General features: G+C 37.8%; 1 protein-coding gene across 3 annotated transcripts in view; it reads left to right on the top strand.

Moving 5' to 3' along the window:
- LOC128697716 (glyoxylate reductase/hydroxypyruvate reductase) overlaps window positions 1-19,873 on the top strand; it is a 34,855-nt gene extending 14,982 nt beyond the window's left edge. For all 3 annotated transcript variants that reach the window (XM_053789572.2, XM_053789573.2, XM_070099735.1), the window contains exons 5-9: window positions 6,473-6,579; window positions 7,148-7,320; window positions 7,601-7,765; window positions 8,742-8,867; window positions 19,596-19,873. In XM_053789572.2, the coding sequence (XP_053645547.1) occupies window positions 6,473-6,579; window positions 7,148-7,320; window positions 7,601-7,765; window positions 8,742-8,867; window positions 19,596-19,714 (690 nt within the window). In that variant the 3' untranslated portion in view covers window positions 19,715-19,873. The remainder of the gene's footprint in view (window positions 1-6,472; window positions 6,580-7,147; window positions 7,321-7,600; window positions 7,766-8,741; window positions 8,868-19,595) is intronic.
- Window positions 19,874-20,086: the final 213 nt, after the last annotated feature.

Below are 20,086 nucleotides of genomic sequence, written 5' to 3'. Positions count from 1 at the left end.
TTATTATACCCCCAATATGTCTGGTGTAAAGCACAAAAGCAGTGGTGATGCAGGTGGTAGTGCTAAGAAGCTCCAGGCCATCACATTGGAAAGAAAAGTGGACATAATAAAGAAAGTAGAGCACTTCCAGACAAAATGATGGCAGAGGGATTTCATTTGCTTGAAGAATCTCTGTCATAGTTTGAATCACAGGACCCAAATGTGGAACGATATACCAAGGTTTCAGCAGCTATTCATGATGCAATTCACTGCTACTGTTTCATCTATTAAGAGAAGGCCACCACCCAGACATCCCTAGACCACTTCTTCAAGATGGTGGACAAAGGTAATGAGTCTAACCAGGAGCCTAAATGCGCCATCGACTTCAGATGCTACCACATTTAGGCCAACACCTTCTCACCATCTTTTTATTAAATTTATACAGCCTCTCCTCACTTAGTGACGTACTTGTTTACCGACACCTCAGACTTACGACGGGATCTCTGACCAGTATTCATGCCTAAATGTGTATTACAGCTGATTTCCTCTATTCTATTTATTTCAGTATACAGTACACTACTGTATAAACATTACCATTATAGTATGCTCCTCACTTAGCGGTGAATTCGTGTAACGACGTGATCTCAAGAATGGAACTCTGTCATTAAGTGAGGAGAGGCTGTATTACGTATTTACAAACTTTTTTATAAACATTATTTCATTTATAACTTTTTTTGTTTACTAATGTACAATATGTATTTTTCCTGTGTACACATATACTGTATATGTACATATATTGGACTTATGAACAAATGTGCTTATGAATGACCATTCAGAATCGAACCTATTCTTAACCCTTTCAGGGTCGCCAGGCCCTCTCCGAGACTTGTTCTCAGGGTCGCCCAAATTTAAAAAAAAAAAATAAAATTTTCTTATGAAAAGATAGAGAATATTTTCCCGATCATAATGACACCAAAAGTATGAAATTTGATGGAAACCTTACGGAATTATGCTCTCGCGAAGTTAACGGTCTCGACGATGTTTACACATCGGCGATTTTGCCCACTTTGAGCTCTTTTTTCAGCCAATTCCAGTGTACTAGTCAACAAAAATCATAACTATTTTGCTAGAACTCCATTTTTCTATCGAATGAGTACAAGAAACCACCCATTTACCGATTTCAACTATCCAATGAAGTGGTCAGAATTTAGCAATTTTGTCAATTTCACACAAACTTCAAAAGATGCCAATTTCCGAATAGGGTCCAGAATAAACAAGAAAGACATTCCTGGCACTAAAATAACAAGTTCTCTGTTTGTTAGTCACATCCCCAGGCCCCTCTTATATTTCTTTGGCTTTCCCCTTTGAATTTTTTTTCTTACAAAAAATAGAAGATTTACTGTTATGCAGACTACTGCATTAGTGTAGGAATGGTATAAATAATATCAGCGCACTTGTGAAAGAATATTAGACTCCCCAGTTGATGTGTATTGGAAGCTTGGCATGATTTGTTTATTTTTGAACTTTGGTAAAAATCGAACATTTCTGCTACTTTGAGCTCAATTTCAAGGTACTTTTCATTGTAAAACCAGTCAAAACCATCTCAATTTCTGTAATATGTCTTCCATTCTATAAAATGAGACCAGGAAAACTAGAATACAACCATAAATACCATACAAAAATGCAGTGCAAAGTCGCTGTTTTAATCCAAAAAACACGGTCAAAGTTTTTTTTTTCTCATTACGCACTGTGTGCTGCAGGACTTTTTTATACTGCGCACACTGACCACATAGACCCATTCTTTCATATGTAGGTCTACCAGCTTTCTCTCACTAGATTTGAGGGTGCTAGAATTTAGGTGTACTAGTACGTACGTCAAAAACCCTGGGGCGTAAGCCGTACTAGTACGGCCGAAACCCTGAAAGGGTTAAGTAGGGGAGAGACTGTATTAAAAAAATGAGCAAACAGATTATCATATTTATAAAAAATTTTTATGTGACCTCACTTTGTTTGGCAAAGCTATCGTCTGCCATATAAGCTATTTTTACATTTTTTCAACACATCAGCCATATCCCACTGAAGCAGTGTGACCCAAAAAGAAACACTTTCACCATCATTCAACACTTTTGCCATTCACACATATTCACTGTCTTTGCCAGGACACCCAGATATGACAGTTTAGATGTCACTCCAACACCCAGTATCCCACCTCCAGGACTCAAGTCCAGCTAACTGGTTTCCCTGAATCCTTCATAAAATATTACCCTGCTCACACTCCAACAGCTTGTCAGGTCCCAAAATCCATTTATCTCCATTCACTTCTATCTAACATGCTCACACATGCCTGCTGCATGTCCAAGCCCCTTGCACACAAGACCTCTTTTACCCCCTCCCTCCATCCTTTCCTAGGCTGACCCCTATCCCTCCTCCCCTCCATTACTGATTTATACACCCTCCAAGTCAATCTTATTTTGATCCATCCTCTCTAAATGACCAGACCACCTCAATAACCCCTCTTCAGCTCTCTAAATAATACTTTTAGTAACTCCACGCCTCCTCCTAATTTCCAAGCTATGAATTCTCTGCATAATATTTACACCACATATTGCCCTTAGACGTGACACCTCCACTGCCTCCAGCCTCTTCCTTGCTGCAGCATTTACAACCCATGTTTCACACCCATCCTTCATAAAACCATCCACTGACAAGTCTACTTCCAGATATCTGAACACATTTTCTTCTTCCATACTCCCTCCCTCCAATGTAATATCCTATTTCTCTTTACCTAACTCGTTTGATACCCTCATTACCTTACTCTTAGCTGTGTTCACCTTCAGTTTTCTTCCTTTACACACCCTCCCCAACTTGTCCACTAACCTTTGCAACTATTCTTTAGAATCTCTCAAAAGCATGGTATCATCAGCAAAAAGTAACCATATCAACTCCAATTTTGTATTTGATTCCACATAATTTAATCCCACCCCTTCACCCCCCCAAACCCTAACATTTACTTCTTTTACAGCCCCATCTATTAATATGTTAAACAACCATGGTGACATTACACAAAGTAATCTACCTCTCTCCTACACACCCTAACCTGAGCCTCACTATCTTCATAAAAACTCTTTACAGCATTTAATAACTTACCACTTATTCCATACACTTGCAGCATCTGCCACATTTCTGCCCTATTCACCCAATCATATGCCTTTTCTAAATCCATAAATGCAATGAAAACTTTCCTACCTTTATCTAAATATTGTTTACTTATATGCTTCAATGTAAATACTTGGTCTACACATCTCCCTACCCATTCTAAAGCCTCCCTGTTCATCTGCAGTCCTCCTCTGTCTTACCTCTAATTCTTTCTACAAAGACAAAAATATAAACTAAAAATCAGAGGGTCTTTCCTTGCAGTGCCAATTTGAGTGTAATCATATATTCAACTGTAGCATGACTTGATAAGGTAATATGTCTCTGAATCAAGTTTTCAAGAGGTAAGATAAGATAATTTGTTTTAATTTTTAACCCAGAGGGTTAGCCACCAAGAATAACCCAAGTAAGTTGGTGCATCATTGAAGACGGTCATATTTCCATTGGGCTCCTTCAATCTTGTCCCCCAGGATTTGACCCCACACCAGTCAACTAACCCAGGTACCTACTTTCTGCATAGTAAACAGGGATAACAGGTGTAAGGAAGCATGCTCAACATTTCCACTCATGCTGGGAATTAAAACATGGACACTCAGTGTGTCAAGTAAATGTTACCTAGTAAGCCATGGTAATATGAGAAGAGCAGTTTAAGAGGCTAAATGGACTGACCTTTTCAAGATCCAGTAACTTTTAAAGTATCTGGCCCTAACCATTTTGGAAAGTGGAAGCATTGTTGAATGTAGATTATGTGATAACATCTTGAAAACATAAGACATTCAAAAGTAATTATAGACACCAGATTATCACAAAGATCACATAAATGTGTTAATGTGAATCTCTTGTTTTCAGAGGTATTGTATCATAAAATTTGTACATGTCTTTCAGATACTGCATATGAATGGTGATGAATGGTGATATGCAAAAGAAATTATTCACAACATATATAAGACTAAAATTAGAATATTCTCATGTATGATGCAAATTATGAAAGGTTTTAGAAAAATTAATATTTTTTGTGTAAATTGTGTGCATATCTTTTATATTTCTTTGACTCTTTTGAACATTATTTCTTATTCTGCACTGTAAACTCTTTCTTGATCTCAAAGATTATTTCTGGGTTATATCTGTACTACCTATCTAAAGCCAGTGGGTTTGATCCTAATGTGTGGTGCACAGTGTATTGAGGATATAACAATAGGGGAAAATAGCAGTATGTACACTGGCTAATCCTAGGCTGGCCAGACCAGTTCCACTCATGTACTTGTCTTGCCTATTTTTGAAGCATCCCAAAGTGTTAGCAATAATCTATTTCTACAAGTACATAATAATTCTAGCGGCTTCAAATCAAGCAGGAGAAAGCTGGTAGGCTCACATGTGAGAGAATTGGTCTGTGTGGTCAGTGTGCACCACATAAAAAAATCCTGCAGCACGCAGTGCATAATGAGAAAAAAAAAACTCTGATTTTGATTAGTTTCACGATGAAAATGACCTTGAAATTGAACTCAAAGCAGCGGAAATATTCGATTTTTACCAATGTTCAAGAGTAAGCAAATCACACCACACGTCCAATACATGTCAACTGGGGAGTCTGATATTCTTGCACTAGTGCACTGATATTTATACCATTTTTACAATAATGCAGTAGTCTGCATAACAGTAAATTTTGTATTTTTTGTATGAATAAAAAATAAAAATAGAAAGCAATAGTAATATAAGAGGGGCCTAGAGACATGACTAATGAACAGAGGATATGTTATTTTAGTGCCAAGAATGTCTACATTGTTTATTCTGGACCCTATTTTGAAATTGGCATCTTTTTTAATTTGCGTGCAATTGGCCAAATTGCCAATTTCTGACCACTTTATTGGGTAGTTCAAATTGGTAAATGGGCAGTTTCTTGTATGCAATTGATAGAAAAAATGGAGTTCTAAAGAAAGAGTTATGAGTTCGGTCAACTGGAACAATGGAATTGGCCAAAAACAGGGCTCAAAGTCAGCGAAATCGGCGATGCATACATGTCGCTGAGACCACTAACTTCGTGGGAGCGTAATTCCATGAGTTTTCGACTAGATTTTGTACTTTTGGTGTCATTACCATCAGGAAAAGATTCTCTTGTCATTTCATAAGGAAAAATAATTTTTTTTTTCCAAAAATTTTGCGACATTGAATGACAGTTTCAGAAAGGGGCTTACGACAGTCAAAGGGTTAACCCTTTGACTGTCGCGGCCGTATATATACGTCTTACGAGGTACCGTGTTTGACGTATATATACTCATAAATTCTAGCGGCTTCAAATCAAGCAGGAGAAAGCTGGTAGGCCCACATGTGAGAGAATGGGTCTGTGTGGTCAGTGTGCACCATATAAAAAAATCCTGGAGCACGCAGTGCATAATGAGAAAAAAAAAACTGACCGTTTTTTTTAATTAAAATGCCGACTTTGTGGTCTATTTTCGTATAGTATTTATGGTTGTATTCTCGTTTTCTTGGTCTCATTTGATAGAATGGAAAACATATTATAGAAATAGAGGTGATTTTGATTGATTTTACTATAAAAAGAACCTAGAAATGGAGCTCAAAGTAGGGGAAATGTTTGATTTTTGCCAATGTTCAAAAGTAAACAAATGATGCCATTGTCCAATAAATGTCCAACTAGCCGTTCTGATATGCAGTCATGAATGGGTTGATGTTATTTATACAATTATTACAGTATTGCAGTAGTCTGCATAATAGTAAGTCTTCTATTTTTTGTTTGAATAAAAATTCATAATAGAAAGCAAGAGTAATATCAGAGGGGCCTGGAGACATGACTGATAAGCAAAGAAAATGTTATTTTAGAGCCAGGAATGTCTGCATTGTTCATTCTGGACCTTATTTTGAAATTGTCATATTTTTTAGTTTTCGTGAAATTGGCCAAATTGCAAATTTCTGACCACATTATTAGGTAGTTGAAATCAGTAAATGGGCAGTTTCTTGTACTCAATCGATAGAAAAAATGGAGTTATAAAGAAATAGCTATTAGTTTGGGTGACTGGAACAATGGAATTAGCCGAAAATAGGGCTCAAAGTGGGCGAAATCGCCGATTTGTAAACAGCGCCGAGGTCGCTAACTTCGTGAGCGCATAATTCCGTCAGTTTTCCATCAAATTTCGTTTTTTTGGTGTCATTACAATCGGGAAAAGATTCTCTATCATTTCACAAGAAAAAATAATTTTTTTTTTTTTAAATTTTGCGACACCAGGAGACACCTCAGGATTGGGGGTTTCGACAGTCAAAGGGTTAATGGTGTTTGAGTTAGTGAGTTGGAGCAGTGTCTTTTATATAGTCAGTCTTTCATATATAGGTTGGATACACTCCTGGGATCTTAACTGATGCCACAGCAGAGCTCACAGTTGCCCTGCTGCTGGCAACATCGCGCAGGATGTTCGAGGCTCACACAGAGATACTCAAGTAAGTTAAATGTTATTCTGACTATGTAACCCTGGCATAATTTTAGTTAATTATTCCCAGAACCATTTTAATGTGATCATTTTTTGTTGTATAGAAATCTGTCATAGTCACTTCCCTTCTTTTTATGGAATTGCTTGGTAATTTTTTGCTACTCCTTTGATCATGGGAAATAAATTAACCAGTTTAACCATTTATTACATTTCCATTACACTCTTTGTGTGTAATGGTGCAGTTTTTACCCTTTTCTACTGTACACCCTTTAACTTTGCCACATACATATTCTTGTTTTTTGTACCAGCATAGGAGATATTCCAAGGAATTGGAGCTGTGGTCCCCTTCCTCAGATCAAACCTGATTACCTCCCATTGTCCAGGCATTGTATGGCCCCTATGGATTTAATGTTTTCTCAAATATAACAGTAATCTTTGGGGTAATGTGATAAGTGTTGTTAGAAAGTTTCCATATTTGAAGGGAAATAAAGAATCCGCAGTTTTGAAAGATACTTTAACTTTGAATGCTGCTAAAGAATTATACAGAAAATGCCAAACCAATTTTTTTTTTTTAACAGTGGAGGTTGGAAAAAATCTGTGTGGTCTCCTCTGTGGATGAATGGCTGGGGCCTGTTAGGTTCAACTGTTGGCATTTTCGGACTGGGGCGGATTGGTCAAGGTGTGCTGCGAAGGTTGCAAGGATTTGGCGTGAAACGTTTCATATATTCTGGCCATTTCCCGAGAAAGGAAGGTAATGGAAGCTATCCTGAGTTGAAAATATAGTTGGTATAATTGGCCTAGAGTAATAACAACCTGATTATACTATAATTATGTAATAAACAAAGTGTAATCCTGAAATTGCTTTTGCTGGGTTGAAGGGTTAATCCTGGGAGTTGTTGTGGCATCTGATCACCTTAGAACTGGACTTTGAAATAAGCTGAGGTAGGATAACACCTGTTAACTCATATTAAATATTTCACCTCAGTATAGAAATGCATCTGCTTGACAAACTAATTTTTTTAACAAATCAGGTGAAGAGATGGGTGCTGAATATGTTTCCTTTGACAACCTGCTGGCTGAATCAGATTTCATCATAGTGACATGTGCCCTCAATGATGAAACCCGTGAAATATTTGATGATAAGGCATTTGCCAAGATGAAAAACTCAGCCATCATTGTCAACACTTCTAGAGGGGGTATGTTCTACAAATACTAAGAGTTTATTGTGTGTTGAAATCTGTGTTGCTTATAGACTCTTGCAAATCTAATTGAGAAAAGATGACTAGCAATATACATACATGTATGCACTATATGAGAATAGAGACAAAACAAAATTGTTAATTGAGGAGTGTGCATTTGAAATGCTCTTTTCAATTTGCTGACATGTTTACTCTGACAGTCCCACTTTTAATATGGACTCTGATTTCTTCTTTTACTATGTACTCTTCTCTACACCACTTTGTTTTCTTTTACCGTCTCCCTCATCTGTGTCTGCTAGCACTGAATGACCTACATGGATATCAAAAAATCTTTCTTTTAAAGTGAGAGCGGTAAAGAATTGGAGTGAATTAAACGTTGACTTAAAAGCTGACTCTGTGTACTGACTCAAAACTCAGAATGACAGGACTGTTGCAGACCAGTCAGCTGAAAGTCAAAAGGTGGGGCCAAGAGCTAAAGCTCTTCTCAAACTCCTAGATAATTACAAAGAGGTAATTAGAGTTTTAGTGCTTTCATTAATAATAATGAAAGCCTGCACTCTAAAGGAGGAGTTTGGGCCATTTGCTGTCTAGAGGGACATTTAAGCTGTCATATCTGTGCACCTCTGGGAAGACAGTGATAGTGTGAATGATAGTGGAAGTGTTTATTTTTCTGGTCACCCTACCAAGGTGGGAGATGGCCAGTGTATTAAAAAATAATAATAATATTAAGATAGTAATATTTTAAAGAATGTATTGAGGTATGTAAAAGCAGAAAACTGATGTTGAGTCTGTTGCCGTCTCAAAAACTGATGTCTGAAATTAGGCAAAATAGCATATAGTGCTGGGTGTTTCCTTATTAAGTTAAAAGGAATATTTGTTTAGAATTTATTTATGAATTAGTTTTGAAAGTAAAAGACAATGAATTTATTGCTTTATTTATTATAGCATTTTAAGATATCCATTTTTCTTACAGGTGTCATTCATCAAGATGCTTTGATCAAAGCTCTCAAGACGAAGCAGATACGTGCAGCAGGACTGGACGTGATGGTACCAGAGCCTCTCCCTACTGATCACGAACTCATTACTTTACCCAATTGCAGTGAGTGCTTTCCTTCAATTTTTTTTATAATAGAATTTTTATGCTTAGCATTTTTTTTTTTTTTTTTTGCAAGATTTCTTTTGAGCCTTTGATATAAGTTACAGGTCTGCCATTATAAATCCGGCAATCAGTTATTCTGTTTCTTCAGTTATTCGGCACTAATTTTGGCTAGCATAATTTCAAATTTCTAGGGTTGCCACACCAACCTGCTGGTACTGTTTGGTGGCACTACTTGCTGCATAAGTCATTCCAATTTCTTTTTCTCCATTTATTTTTTAACCTGCTTACTTTTAGCCCTAGCCATGGTTCCAATGAATAAAAGAAATGCTTCTCATTATGTAAAGCACCTACACAGTACATTATCCATTAAAGATAAGGTGGCTTTGAAGCCACTGTCAGTTGTCATGAGCTCAGTCTCATGAAGCAGGAGAATATGCTTTATTATTATGCTAATATCAACACTACAGCTTATTTGCCTATCACAATTGATCTAATATGACATAATAAACAATATAAATAACATAAAACATGTTAAATACTCCAGAATAAATAATATTTGGCATAACACCGAGCAGTTCGACAGAGGAATGAAGAGGATATGGTATACAAATACCATTCTCCTATCCCTGTCTTGGGGCTTATATTAGAGAAAACAGAGTATAGCACAGAGCTAACTGTGATATACACTCATACTGCACCATAAACCTGAAACAAAAAAGTTATTTTCTCTATATAGATTATCACACATAGCAGCATATGTGTAGAGAACCTAGGATAACCCAAAAAAGTCAACGTGGCTTATTTCTAGTACCTGGCTTGGGTTAGCCATATATGATTTTTGGTAAATATTCGATTCCCAGCCAGGGTAGAAACATTAGGCATATTTCTTTACACCTGTTGTCTATGTTTACCCATCAGTAAATGGGTACCTGGGTGTTAGCCGACTAGTGTGGGTGTTATCCTGGGACACCGACCTAATTTTCTTGAAATACTCTGCATAACAAGCGGCTTTCTATATAGTAGTATGTCACCGATGTCAGCTAGGCCTGTATACCATGTACATGTAGTAAATAAAGATATTATTATTTTTTTTTTTCAACAAGTCGGCCGTCTCCCACCGAGGCAGGGTGACCCAAAAAAGAAAGAAAATCCCCAAAAAGAAAATACTTTCATCATCATTCAACACGTTCACCACACTCACACATTATCACTGCTTTTGCAGAGGTGCTCAGAATACAACAGTTCAGAAGCATATACGTATAAAGATACACAACATATCCCTCCAAACTGCCAATATCCCAAACCCCTCCTTTAAAGTGCAGGCATTGTACTTCCCATTTCCAGGACTCAAGTCCGACTATATGAAAATAACCGGTTTCCCTGAATCCCTTCACTAAATATTACCCTGCTCACACTCCAACAGATCGTCAGATCCCAAGTATCATTCGCCTCCATTCACTCCTATCTAATACGCTCATGCACGCTTGCTGGAAGTCCAAGCCCCTAGCCCACAAAACCTCCTTTACCCACTCTTTCCAACCCTTTCGAGGACGACCCCTACCCCTCCTTCCTTCCCCTATAAATTTATATGCTTTCCATGTCATTCTACTTTGATCCATTCTCTCTAAATGACCATACCACCTCAACAACCCTCTTCTGCCCTCTGACTAATGCTTTTATTAACTCCACACCTTCTAATTTCCACACTCCGAATTTTCTGCATAATATTTACACCACACATTGCCCTTAGACAGGACTTCTCCACTGCCTCCAACCGTCTCCTCGCTGCTGCATTTACCACCCAAGCTTCACATCCATATAAGAGTGTTGGTACTACTATACTTTCATACATTCCCTTCTTTGCCTCCATAGATAACGTTTTTTGACTCCACATATATCTCAACGCACCACTCACCCTTTTTCCCTCATCAATTCTATGATTAACCTCATCCTTCATAAATCCATCCGCCGACACGTCAAGTCCCAAGTATCTGAAAACATTCACTTCTTCCATACTCCTCCTCCCCAATTTGATATCCAATTTTTCTTTATCTAAATCATTTGATACCCTCATCACCTTACTCTTTTCTATGTTCACTTTCAACTTTCTACCTTTACACACATTCTCAAACTCATCCACTAACCTTTGCAATTTTTCTTTAGAATCTCCCATAAGCACAGTATCATCAGCAAAAAGTAACTGTGTCAATTCCCATTTTGAATTTGATTCCCCATAATTTAATCCCACCCCTCTCCCGAACACCCTAGCATTTACTTCTTTTACAACCCCATCTATAAATATATTAAACAACCATGGTGACATTACACATCCCTGTCTAAGACCTACTTTTACCGGGAAGTATTCTCCCTCTCTTCTACACACCCTAACCTGAGCCTCACTATCCTCATAAAAACTCTTTACAGCATTTAGTAACTTACCACCTATTCCATATACTTGCAACATCTGCCACATTGCTCCTCTATCCACTCTATCATATGCCTTTTCTAAATCCATAAATGCAATAAAAACTTTCCTACCTTTATCTAAATACTGTTCACATATATGCTTCAATGTAAACACTTGATCTACACATCCCCTACCCACTCTGAAGCCTCCCTGCTCATCCGCAATCCTACATTCTGTCTTACCTCTAATTCTTTCAATTATAACCCTACCGTATACTTTTCCTGGTATACTCAGTAAACTTATTCCTCTATAATTTTTACAATCTCTTTTGTCCCCTTTCCCTTTATATAAAGCGACTATACATGCTCTCCGCCAATCCCTAGGTACCTTCCCCTCTTTCATACATTTATTAAACAAAAGTACCAACCACTCCAACACTATATCCCCCCCTGTTTTTAACATTTCTGTCATGATCCCATCAGTTCCAGCTGCTTTACCCCCTTTCATTCTACGTAATGCCTCACGTACTTCCACCACACTTACATTCTGCTCTTCTTCACTCCTAAAAGATGGTATACCTCCCTGGCCAGTGCATGAAATTACCGCCTCCCTTTCTTCCTTAACATTTAAAAGTTCCTCAAAATATTCTCGCCATCTACCTAATACCTCCATCTCCCCATCTACTAACTCCCCTACTCTGTTTTTAACTGACAAATCCATACTTTCCCTAGGCTTTCTTAACTTGTTTAACTCACTCCAAAATTTTTTCTTATTTTCATTAAAATTTCTTGACAGTGCCTCTCCCACTCTTTCATCTGCTCTCCTTTTGCACTCTCTCACCACTCTCTTCACCTTTCTTTTACTCTCCATATACTCTGCTCTTCTTATAACACTTCTGCTTTTTAAAAACCTCTCGTAAGCTACCTTTTTCTCTTTTATCACACCCATTACTTCATCATTCCACCAATCACTCCTCTTTCCTCCTGCCCCCACCCTCCTATAACCACAAACTTCTGCCCCACATTCTAATACTGCATTTTTAAAACTATTCCAACCCTCTTCAACCCCCCCACTACTTATCATTGCACTAGCCCACCTTTCTGCCAATAGTCGCTTATATCTCACCCGAACTTCCTCCTCCCTTAGTTTATACACTTTCACCTCCCACTTACTTGTTGTTGCCACCTTCCTCTTTTCCCATCTACCTCTTACTCTAACTGTAGCTACAACTAAATAATGATCCGATATATCAGTTGCCCCTCTATAAACATGTACATCCTGGAGCCTACCCATCAACCTTTTATCCACCAATACATAATCTAACAAACTACTTTCATTACGTGCTACATAAGAACATAAGAACATAAGAACGAAGGAACACTGCAGAAGGCCTACTGGCCCATGCGAGGCAGGTCCAAGTCTCCTACCGGCTTAAGCCAATGCACCCAACCTAGTCAGGTCAGGTCACATTGACTTAAGGGAGGAACACGGCAACCGACCTGGTAGCACAAGCTATCAGGTCCAACTCACACCCACCCACATCCACTCATGTATTTATCCAACCTATTTTTAAAGCTACACAACATTCTGGCCTCTATAACTGTACTTGGGAGTTTGTTCCACTCATCCACAACTCTATTACCAAACCAGTACTTTCCTATATCCTTCCTGAATCTGAACTTTTCCAACTTGAAACCATTGCTGCGAGTCCTGTTTAGGCTTGATATTTTCAGCACACTATTTACATCCCCTTTATTTATTCCTGTCTTCCATTTATACACCTCAATCATATCCCCCCTAATTCTACGTCTTTCTAGAGAGTGCAGATTCAGGGCCCTCAGTCTATCCTCATAGGGAAGATTTCTGATACATGGGATCAACTTTGTCATCCTCCTTTGTACATTTTCCAGAGCATTTATATCCATTCTGTAATACGGTGACCAAAACTGTGCAGCATAATCTAAATGAGGCCTAACCAAGGATGTATAGAGTTGAAGAACAACCTGAGGACTCCTATTATTTATGCTTCTTGATATGAAGCCAAGGATTCTATTAGCTTTATTGCGAACACTTATGCACTGTTGTCTTGGTTTCAGATTACTGCTAACCAGAACTCCTAAATCTTTTTCGCAATCCGTAATATTAAGATCTACATTATTTAGTTTATATGTGGCATGGTTATTGTACTGTCCAACATTTAGAACTTTGCATTTGTCTATATTAAACTGCATCTGCCACTTCTCCGACCACTGCATCAGTCTATTCAAATCTTCCTGGAGTGCTCGAATGTCCTCGTCAGAATGAATTTGACGGCCTATTTTGGTGTCATCGGCAAACTTGCCGATGTCGCTCTTTATGCCCTCATCTATGTCGTTTATGTAGATTGTGAACAGCAGGGGGCCCAACACTGACCCCTGTGGAACACCGCTTGTGACGCTTCCCCACTCTGATTTCTCCCCATTTATGCAAACTCACATCGTACCTTGTATATTTATTTATCCTCTTTTTCATAAAATATGTATTACTTATTACCAAATTTCTTTCTACACATAGCTCAATTAAAGGCTCCCCATTTACATTTACCCCTGGCACCCCAAATTTACCTACTACTCCCTCTATAACATTTTTACCCACTTTAGCATTGAAATCCCCAACCACCATTACTCTCACACTTGATTCAAAACTCCCCACGCATTCACTCAACATTTCCCAGAATCTCTCTCTCTCCTCTACACTTCTCTCTTCTCCAGGTGCATACACGCTTACTATAACCCACTTTTCACATCCAATCTTTATTTTACTCTACATAATCCTTGAATTTATACATTTGTAGTCCCTCTTTTCCTGCCATAGCTTATCCTTCAACATTATTGCTACTCCTTCTTTAGTTCTAACTCTATTTGAAACCCCTGACCTAATCCCATTTATTCCTCTCCATTGAAACTCTCCCACCCCCTTCAGCTTTGTTTCACTTAAAGCCAGGACATCCAGTTTCTTCTCATTCATAACATCCACAATCATCTCTTTCTTATCATTTGCACAACATCCACGCACATTCAGACTTCCCACTTTGACAATTTTCTTCTTATTCTTTTTAGTAATCTTTACAGGAAAAGGGGTTACTAGCCCATTGTTCCCGGCATTTTAGTTGACTTTTACAACACGCATGGCTTACGGAGGAAAGATTCTTATTCCACTTCCCCATGGATATAATAGGAAAAGTAATAAGACCAAGAACTATTAAGATAAAATCAAAGAAAACTCAGATGAGTGTGTATAAATAAATGTGTACATGTATGTGTAGTGTGACCTATTATTATTATTATTATATTATTATTTTCTCAGTTGTTTGTTGGGTTATCTTATTGAAACATGGGCAATGTATGATGAAAAGTTACTTCTTAACGTACACCAAAAATGAAAGAAATCAGACCGTAAATAGCGGAATTCACTTCTCAGCCATTAGCGGCATATTTTTGTATGGTTTTTATGGTTATATTCTCATTTTTTCGGTCTCATTTCATAGAATGAAAGATATATTACAGAAATAGATATGATTTTGATTGCTTTCCTGACAAAAAGTACCTTGAAATTACGCTCACAGTAGCAGAAATGTTCTGTTCATTAGCAAAGCTCGAGAGTAAACAAATGACGTCACTGTCCAATACCTATCCGCCTGCCAGTCCAAATTCCAATACAGCGTCAAGAATGGGTTGACATTATGTACACAATTACTACAATAATGCAGCAGTCTGCATAACAGTAAATCTTCTTTTTTTTTGTGAATAAAAATTCGAAATGGTAAGCAAGAGTAATATAAGAGGGGCCTGTAGCTGTGACTAATGAACAGAGAAAATATTTATTCTGGACCCTATTTTGAAATTGGCATCTGTTGCAATTTGTGTGAAATCGGCCAAATTGCCAATTTCTGACTACTTTATTGGGTAGTTGAAATAAGTGAATGGGCGGTTTCTTGTACTCAGTTGACAGACTAGAAGTAAATAAGTTTATTCAGGTATACACAAATACAGTTACATAGATTATCATACATAGCAGCGTATGTATAGAGAACCTTGGATAACCCAGAAAAGTCAGACAAAATGACTTATTTCCAATACCTGGCTTGGGCTTGCCATATATGATTTTTGGTAAATATTTTTTTTTCTCGGTTGTTTGCTGGGCTATCTCATTGAAACTTGGGCAATGTATGATGGAAACGTGCTTCTTAACGTACAACAAAAATAAAAAAGACGGACGATAAATAAGGGAGTTGACTTCTCAGCCATTAGCCGCTTCTTTGCAGTATATTTTCGTATGGTTTTTATGGTTGTATTCTCATTTTTTTGGACTCATTTGATAGAATGGAAGATACATTACAAAAATAGACATGATTTTGATTGCTTTCACGATGAAAAGTACCTTGAAATTGAGCTCAAAGTAGTGGAAATGTTTGATTTTTGCCGATGTTCAGTGAACTTTGTGTAAGTCAAGCTGGTTAATTTTATTAAGTGTATTCTAACCTAACCACTCTGTAAACCGGCAAACTCAGTTATCCGGCACACTACAGGTCCCAATGATGCCGGATTTGTGATGGAGGACCTGTAGTTGAAATTGTTGAATAAATTAATGAATACACTGCATTATCAAGTCAATAACAGATGTACTTTAGTGAGTTAGGTGAGGGGTTGGTCAGTCATTAGTGAGTAGTGCTAACCTTTCATGCATAGTTAGATGGTAGGTTAGTTAACTAGCAGTGAGAGCCAGGTATACCTAACATTACTTTTCATACACAATATGGGAACCATGACTCATAGTAATAACTAAAGGCTAAATACGAAGACAAAGTTGGAGCTATGAGATATGTGAATTATGCACACTACTACTAGAGTTAGGTTCAGTAAGATTTGTCAGGAAACAGGACGTGTTGTCTGACGCTGGTCTTAGTCATATTATAACCCGCCATTGGAGCTTTTGGCCATCTGACCAAGGCTTTCCACCGGCTTACCAGTCAACCCCTTTAAAAATTATAGTTATGATTATAATCACTTTTGATATTACTGCTAAGCTTTGATGCTCTGTATTGTTGCATCAGGGCCAAGACAACAATGTTGCTAGTAATAATGCTAGAATTACCAATAAAATGTTAGGTAATAGGACACAGATGCGACTAATGTGACATTTTACTGTGGCAACATTTCGTTCTTCAGGAACTTTATCATAACGGCTTAACAAAGCTCCTGGAGAGCAAAATGTTGCCACAATAAAATGTCACAATAGTTGCATCTGTGTCCTTTTACCTAACAATGTTGTTATCAAGAGTTACTGTAATAAATGTGATTTTTTTTATTATTATTAACACATCTACCATCTCCCATCAAGGCAGGATGGCCTGAAAAAGAAAAACTTTCACCATCATTCACTCCATCACTGTCTTGCCAGAGACATGCTTACTACAGTTATAAAACTGCAACATTAATACCCCTCCTTCAGAGTGTAGGCACTGTACTTCCCATCTCCAGGACTCAAGTCCAGTCTGTTGGTTTCCCTGAATCCCTTCATGTTACCTTGCTCACACTCCAACAGCATGTCAAGTCCTAAAAACCATTTGCCTCCATTTGCTCCTATCTAACATGCTCGTGCATGCTTGCTGGAAGTCCAAGCCCCCCTCACACAAAACCTTCTTTACCCCCTCCCTCCAACCTTTCCTAGGCTGACCCCTACCCTGCCTTCCCTCCACTACAGATTTATACACTCTCGAAGTCATTCTATTTTGTTCCATCCTCTCTACATGTCTGAACCACCTCAACAACCCCTCCTCAGCCCTCTGGATAATAGTTTTAGTAATCCCGCACCTCCTCCTAATTTCCAAACTACAAATTCTCTGCATTATATTCACACCACACATTGCTCTCAGACATGACATCTCCACTGCCTCCAGCCTTCTCCTTGTTGCAACATTCACCACTCATGCTTCACACCCATATAAGAGCATTGGTATAACTATACTCTCATATATTCCCCTCTTTGCTTCCAATGACAAAGTTCTTTGTCTCCACAGACTCCCAAGTGCATCACTCACCCTTTTCCCCTCATCATGATCTTTCATAGACCCATCTGCTGATATATCCACTCCTAAATATCTGAATACATTCACCTCCTCCATACTCTCTCCCTCCAATCTGACTCCAATCTGATATCCAATCTTTCATTACCTAATTTTTTTATTATCCTCATCACCTTACTCTTTCCTATATTCACTTTTAATTTTCTTCTTTTACATACCCTACCAAACTCATCCACCAATCTCTGCAACTTCTCTTCAGAATTGCCCAAAAGCACAGTGTCATCAGTAGAGAGCAACTGTGACAACTCCCACTGTGTTAGATTCTTTATCTTTTAATCCCACACCTCTTGCCAACACCCAAGCATTCACTTCTCTTACAACCCCATCTATAAAAATATTGAACAACCATGGTGACATCACACATCCTTGTCTAAGGCTTACTTTTACTGGGAAATAATTACCCTCTCTCCTACATACTCTAACCTGAGCCTCACACTCCTCGTAAAAACTCTTCACTGCTTTCAGTAACCTACCTCCTGTTCCATATATTTGTATCATCTGCCACATTGCCCCCCTATTCACCCTGTTATATGCCTTTTCCAAATCCATAAATGCCACAAAAACCTCTCTACCCTTATCTATATACTACTCACCTATATGTTTCACTGTAAACACTTGGTCTATACACCCCATACCTTTCCTATAGCCTCCTTGTTCATCTGCTATCCTACTCTTCATCTTGCACTTAATTCTTTCAATAATAACTCTACTATACACTTTACCCGGTATACTCAACAGGCTTTTTTTTTTCAACAAACTTGCCATATCCCACTGAAGTAGGGTGGCCCAAAAAGAAAAACAAAAGGTTCTCTTTTTAACTTTAGTAATGTATAGAGGAGAAGGGGTTACTAGTCCCTTGCTCCTGGCATTTTAGTCACCCCTTACTACACACATGGCTTATGGAGGAAGAGTTCTGTTCCACTTCCCCATAGAGTCAAGAGGAAATAAACAAGAACAGAAACTAGTAAGAAAATACAAGAAAACCCATAGGGGTGTGTATATATATGCTTGTACATGGATGTGAAGTGTGACCTAATTGTAAGTAGAAATAGCAAGACTTACCTGATATCTTGCATGTTTCTTTCTTTCTTTCAACACACTAGCCGTATCCCACTGAGGTGGGGTGGCCCAAAAGGTAAAACAAGTTTCTCCTTTTATATTTAGTAATATATACAGGAGAAGAGGTTACTAGCCCCTTGCTCCCTGCATTTTAGTTGCCTCTTATGACATGCCTGGCTTACGAAGGAAGGATTCTGTTCCACTTTCCCGTGGAGATAAGAGGAAATAAACAAGAATAAGAGCTAGTAAGAAAACAGAAGAAAACCCAGAGGTGTGTGTGTATATATATTATATATGTACGTACTGTATATATATAATAACTGTTTTTGCAGTGATTATGTGTGAGTGAGGTGAAAGTGTTGAATGATGATGAAAGTATTTTCTTTTTGGGGATTTTCTTTCTTTTTTAGGTCACCCTGCCTCAGTGGGAGATGGCCGACTTGTTGAAAAAAAAAATGCATGTGTAGTGTGACCTAAGTGTAAGTAGAAGTAGCAAGACATACCTGAAATCTTGAATGTTTATGAGACAAAAAAGACGCCAGCAATCCTACCATCATGTAAAACAATTACAGGCTTTAGTTTTACACTCACTTGGCAGGATGGTAGTACCTCCCTGGGTGGTTAATGTCTACCACCTACTTCCTAGGTCAACAGATTTATTCCCCTATAATTTTTGCACTCTCTTTTGTCCCCTTTGCCTTTATACGAAGCAAATATGCATGCTCTCTGATAATCCCTAGGTACCTTACCCTCTTCCATAAATTTATTAAATAAATGTGAAGTGTTTATGTATTTAGTTTTCTTAGATTGGATGTGTTCATTAAGTGGAATATCACATACTGTATTAGGTTCTGAAGATAGTTAACTATTGTCTTATTCAATTTGTATACAATGTAAAGACAATTCATTAATGTGTTAAACGGTTTTGAATCCCATTTTAATTTCTCATTAGGAAGAGCAGTGTTTCAATACTATTACTGTATTTGCAACTAAATTTCTACTGTATCTGGCTTTAAGTGATGTACGTATAACTATTAAGTGGATAGTGTAGAAATTAATGGAGGAATGTTACTCTGACAATGACATTTTAGTCTGCATTTATATGTTTTTATTTTAAAAGGAGATCTATATATTTCAGCACTTATTCCTCACATTGGGAGTGCTGAAGCTACAACAAGAGAAGCTATGGCCACTTTGACAGCTACAAACATCGTTGCTGGCCTGGAGGGTCATCCCATGCCAGCTGCCCTCTGTTGATACCTCCACTGAAATCTTTATTCATTAATTTGAGAATGGTCCCTATAATCTATTGTTTATAAGATTCTTTAACTGAAATAAAAGATTTATCTTATGTTGTAAAATGTATTTATATGAATGTATATCATATATGAAGTGAAATAAAAAAAAGTTATGCAACATTTTAGAGGAAGAACCTAAGTGTTTTTTTATTGTAAAAATTTGAATGCTAGGTGATGTTGAAGACTACTCTGGCTGCAGGCTGTACAGGCACTTTTCAATGGTATTTTAACTGAACTGTGATAGGTATTATTTTAAAAATTAATTTTTTTGTGAGATTCAAAGAAGAAGCTTGCAAGAGGAAACTAGATAACCACTTCCTGCAGGGTGTGA

This window comes from Cherax quadricarinatus, chromosome 68 (assembly GCF_038502225.1).
Source record: "Cherax quadricarinatus isolate ZL_2023a chromosome 68, ASM3850222v1, whole genome shotgun sequence".
Lineage (NCBI taxonomy): Eukaryota > Metazoa > Arthropoda > Malacostraca > Decapoda > Parastacidae > Cherax > Cherax quadricarinatus.
The sequence above is the reverse complement of the archived record's forward strand: the minus strand, read 5'-3'. Positions and strand labels throughout refer to the sequence as shown.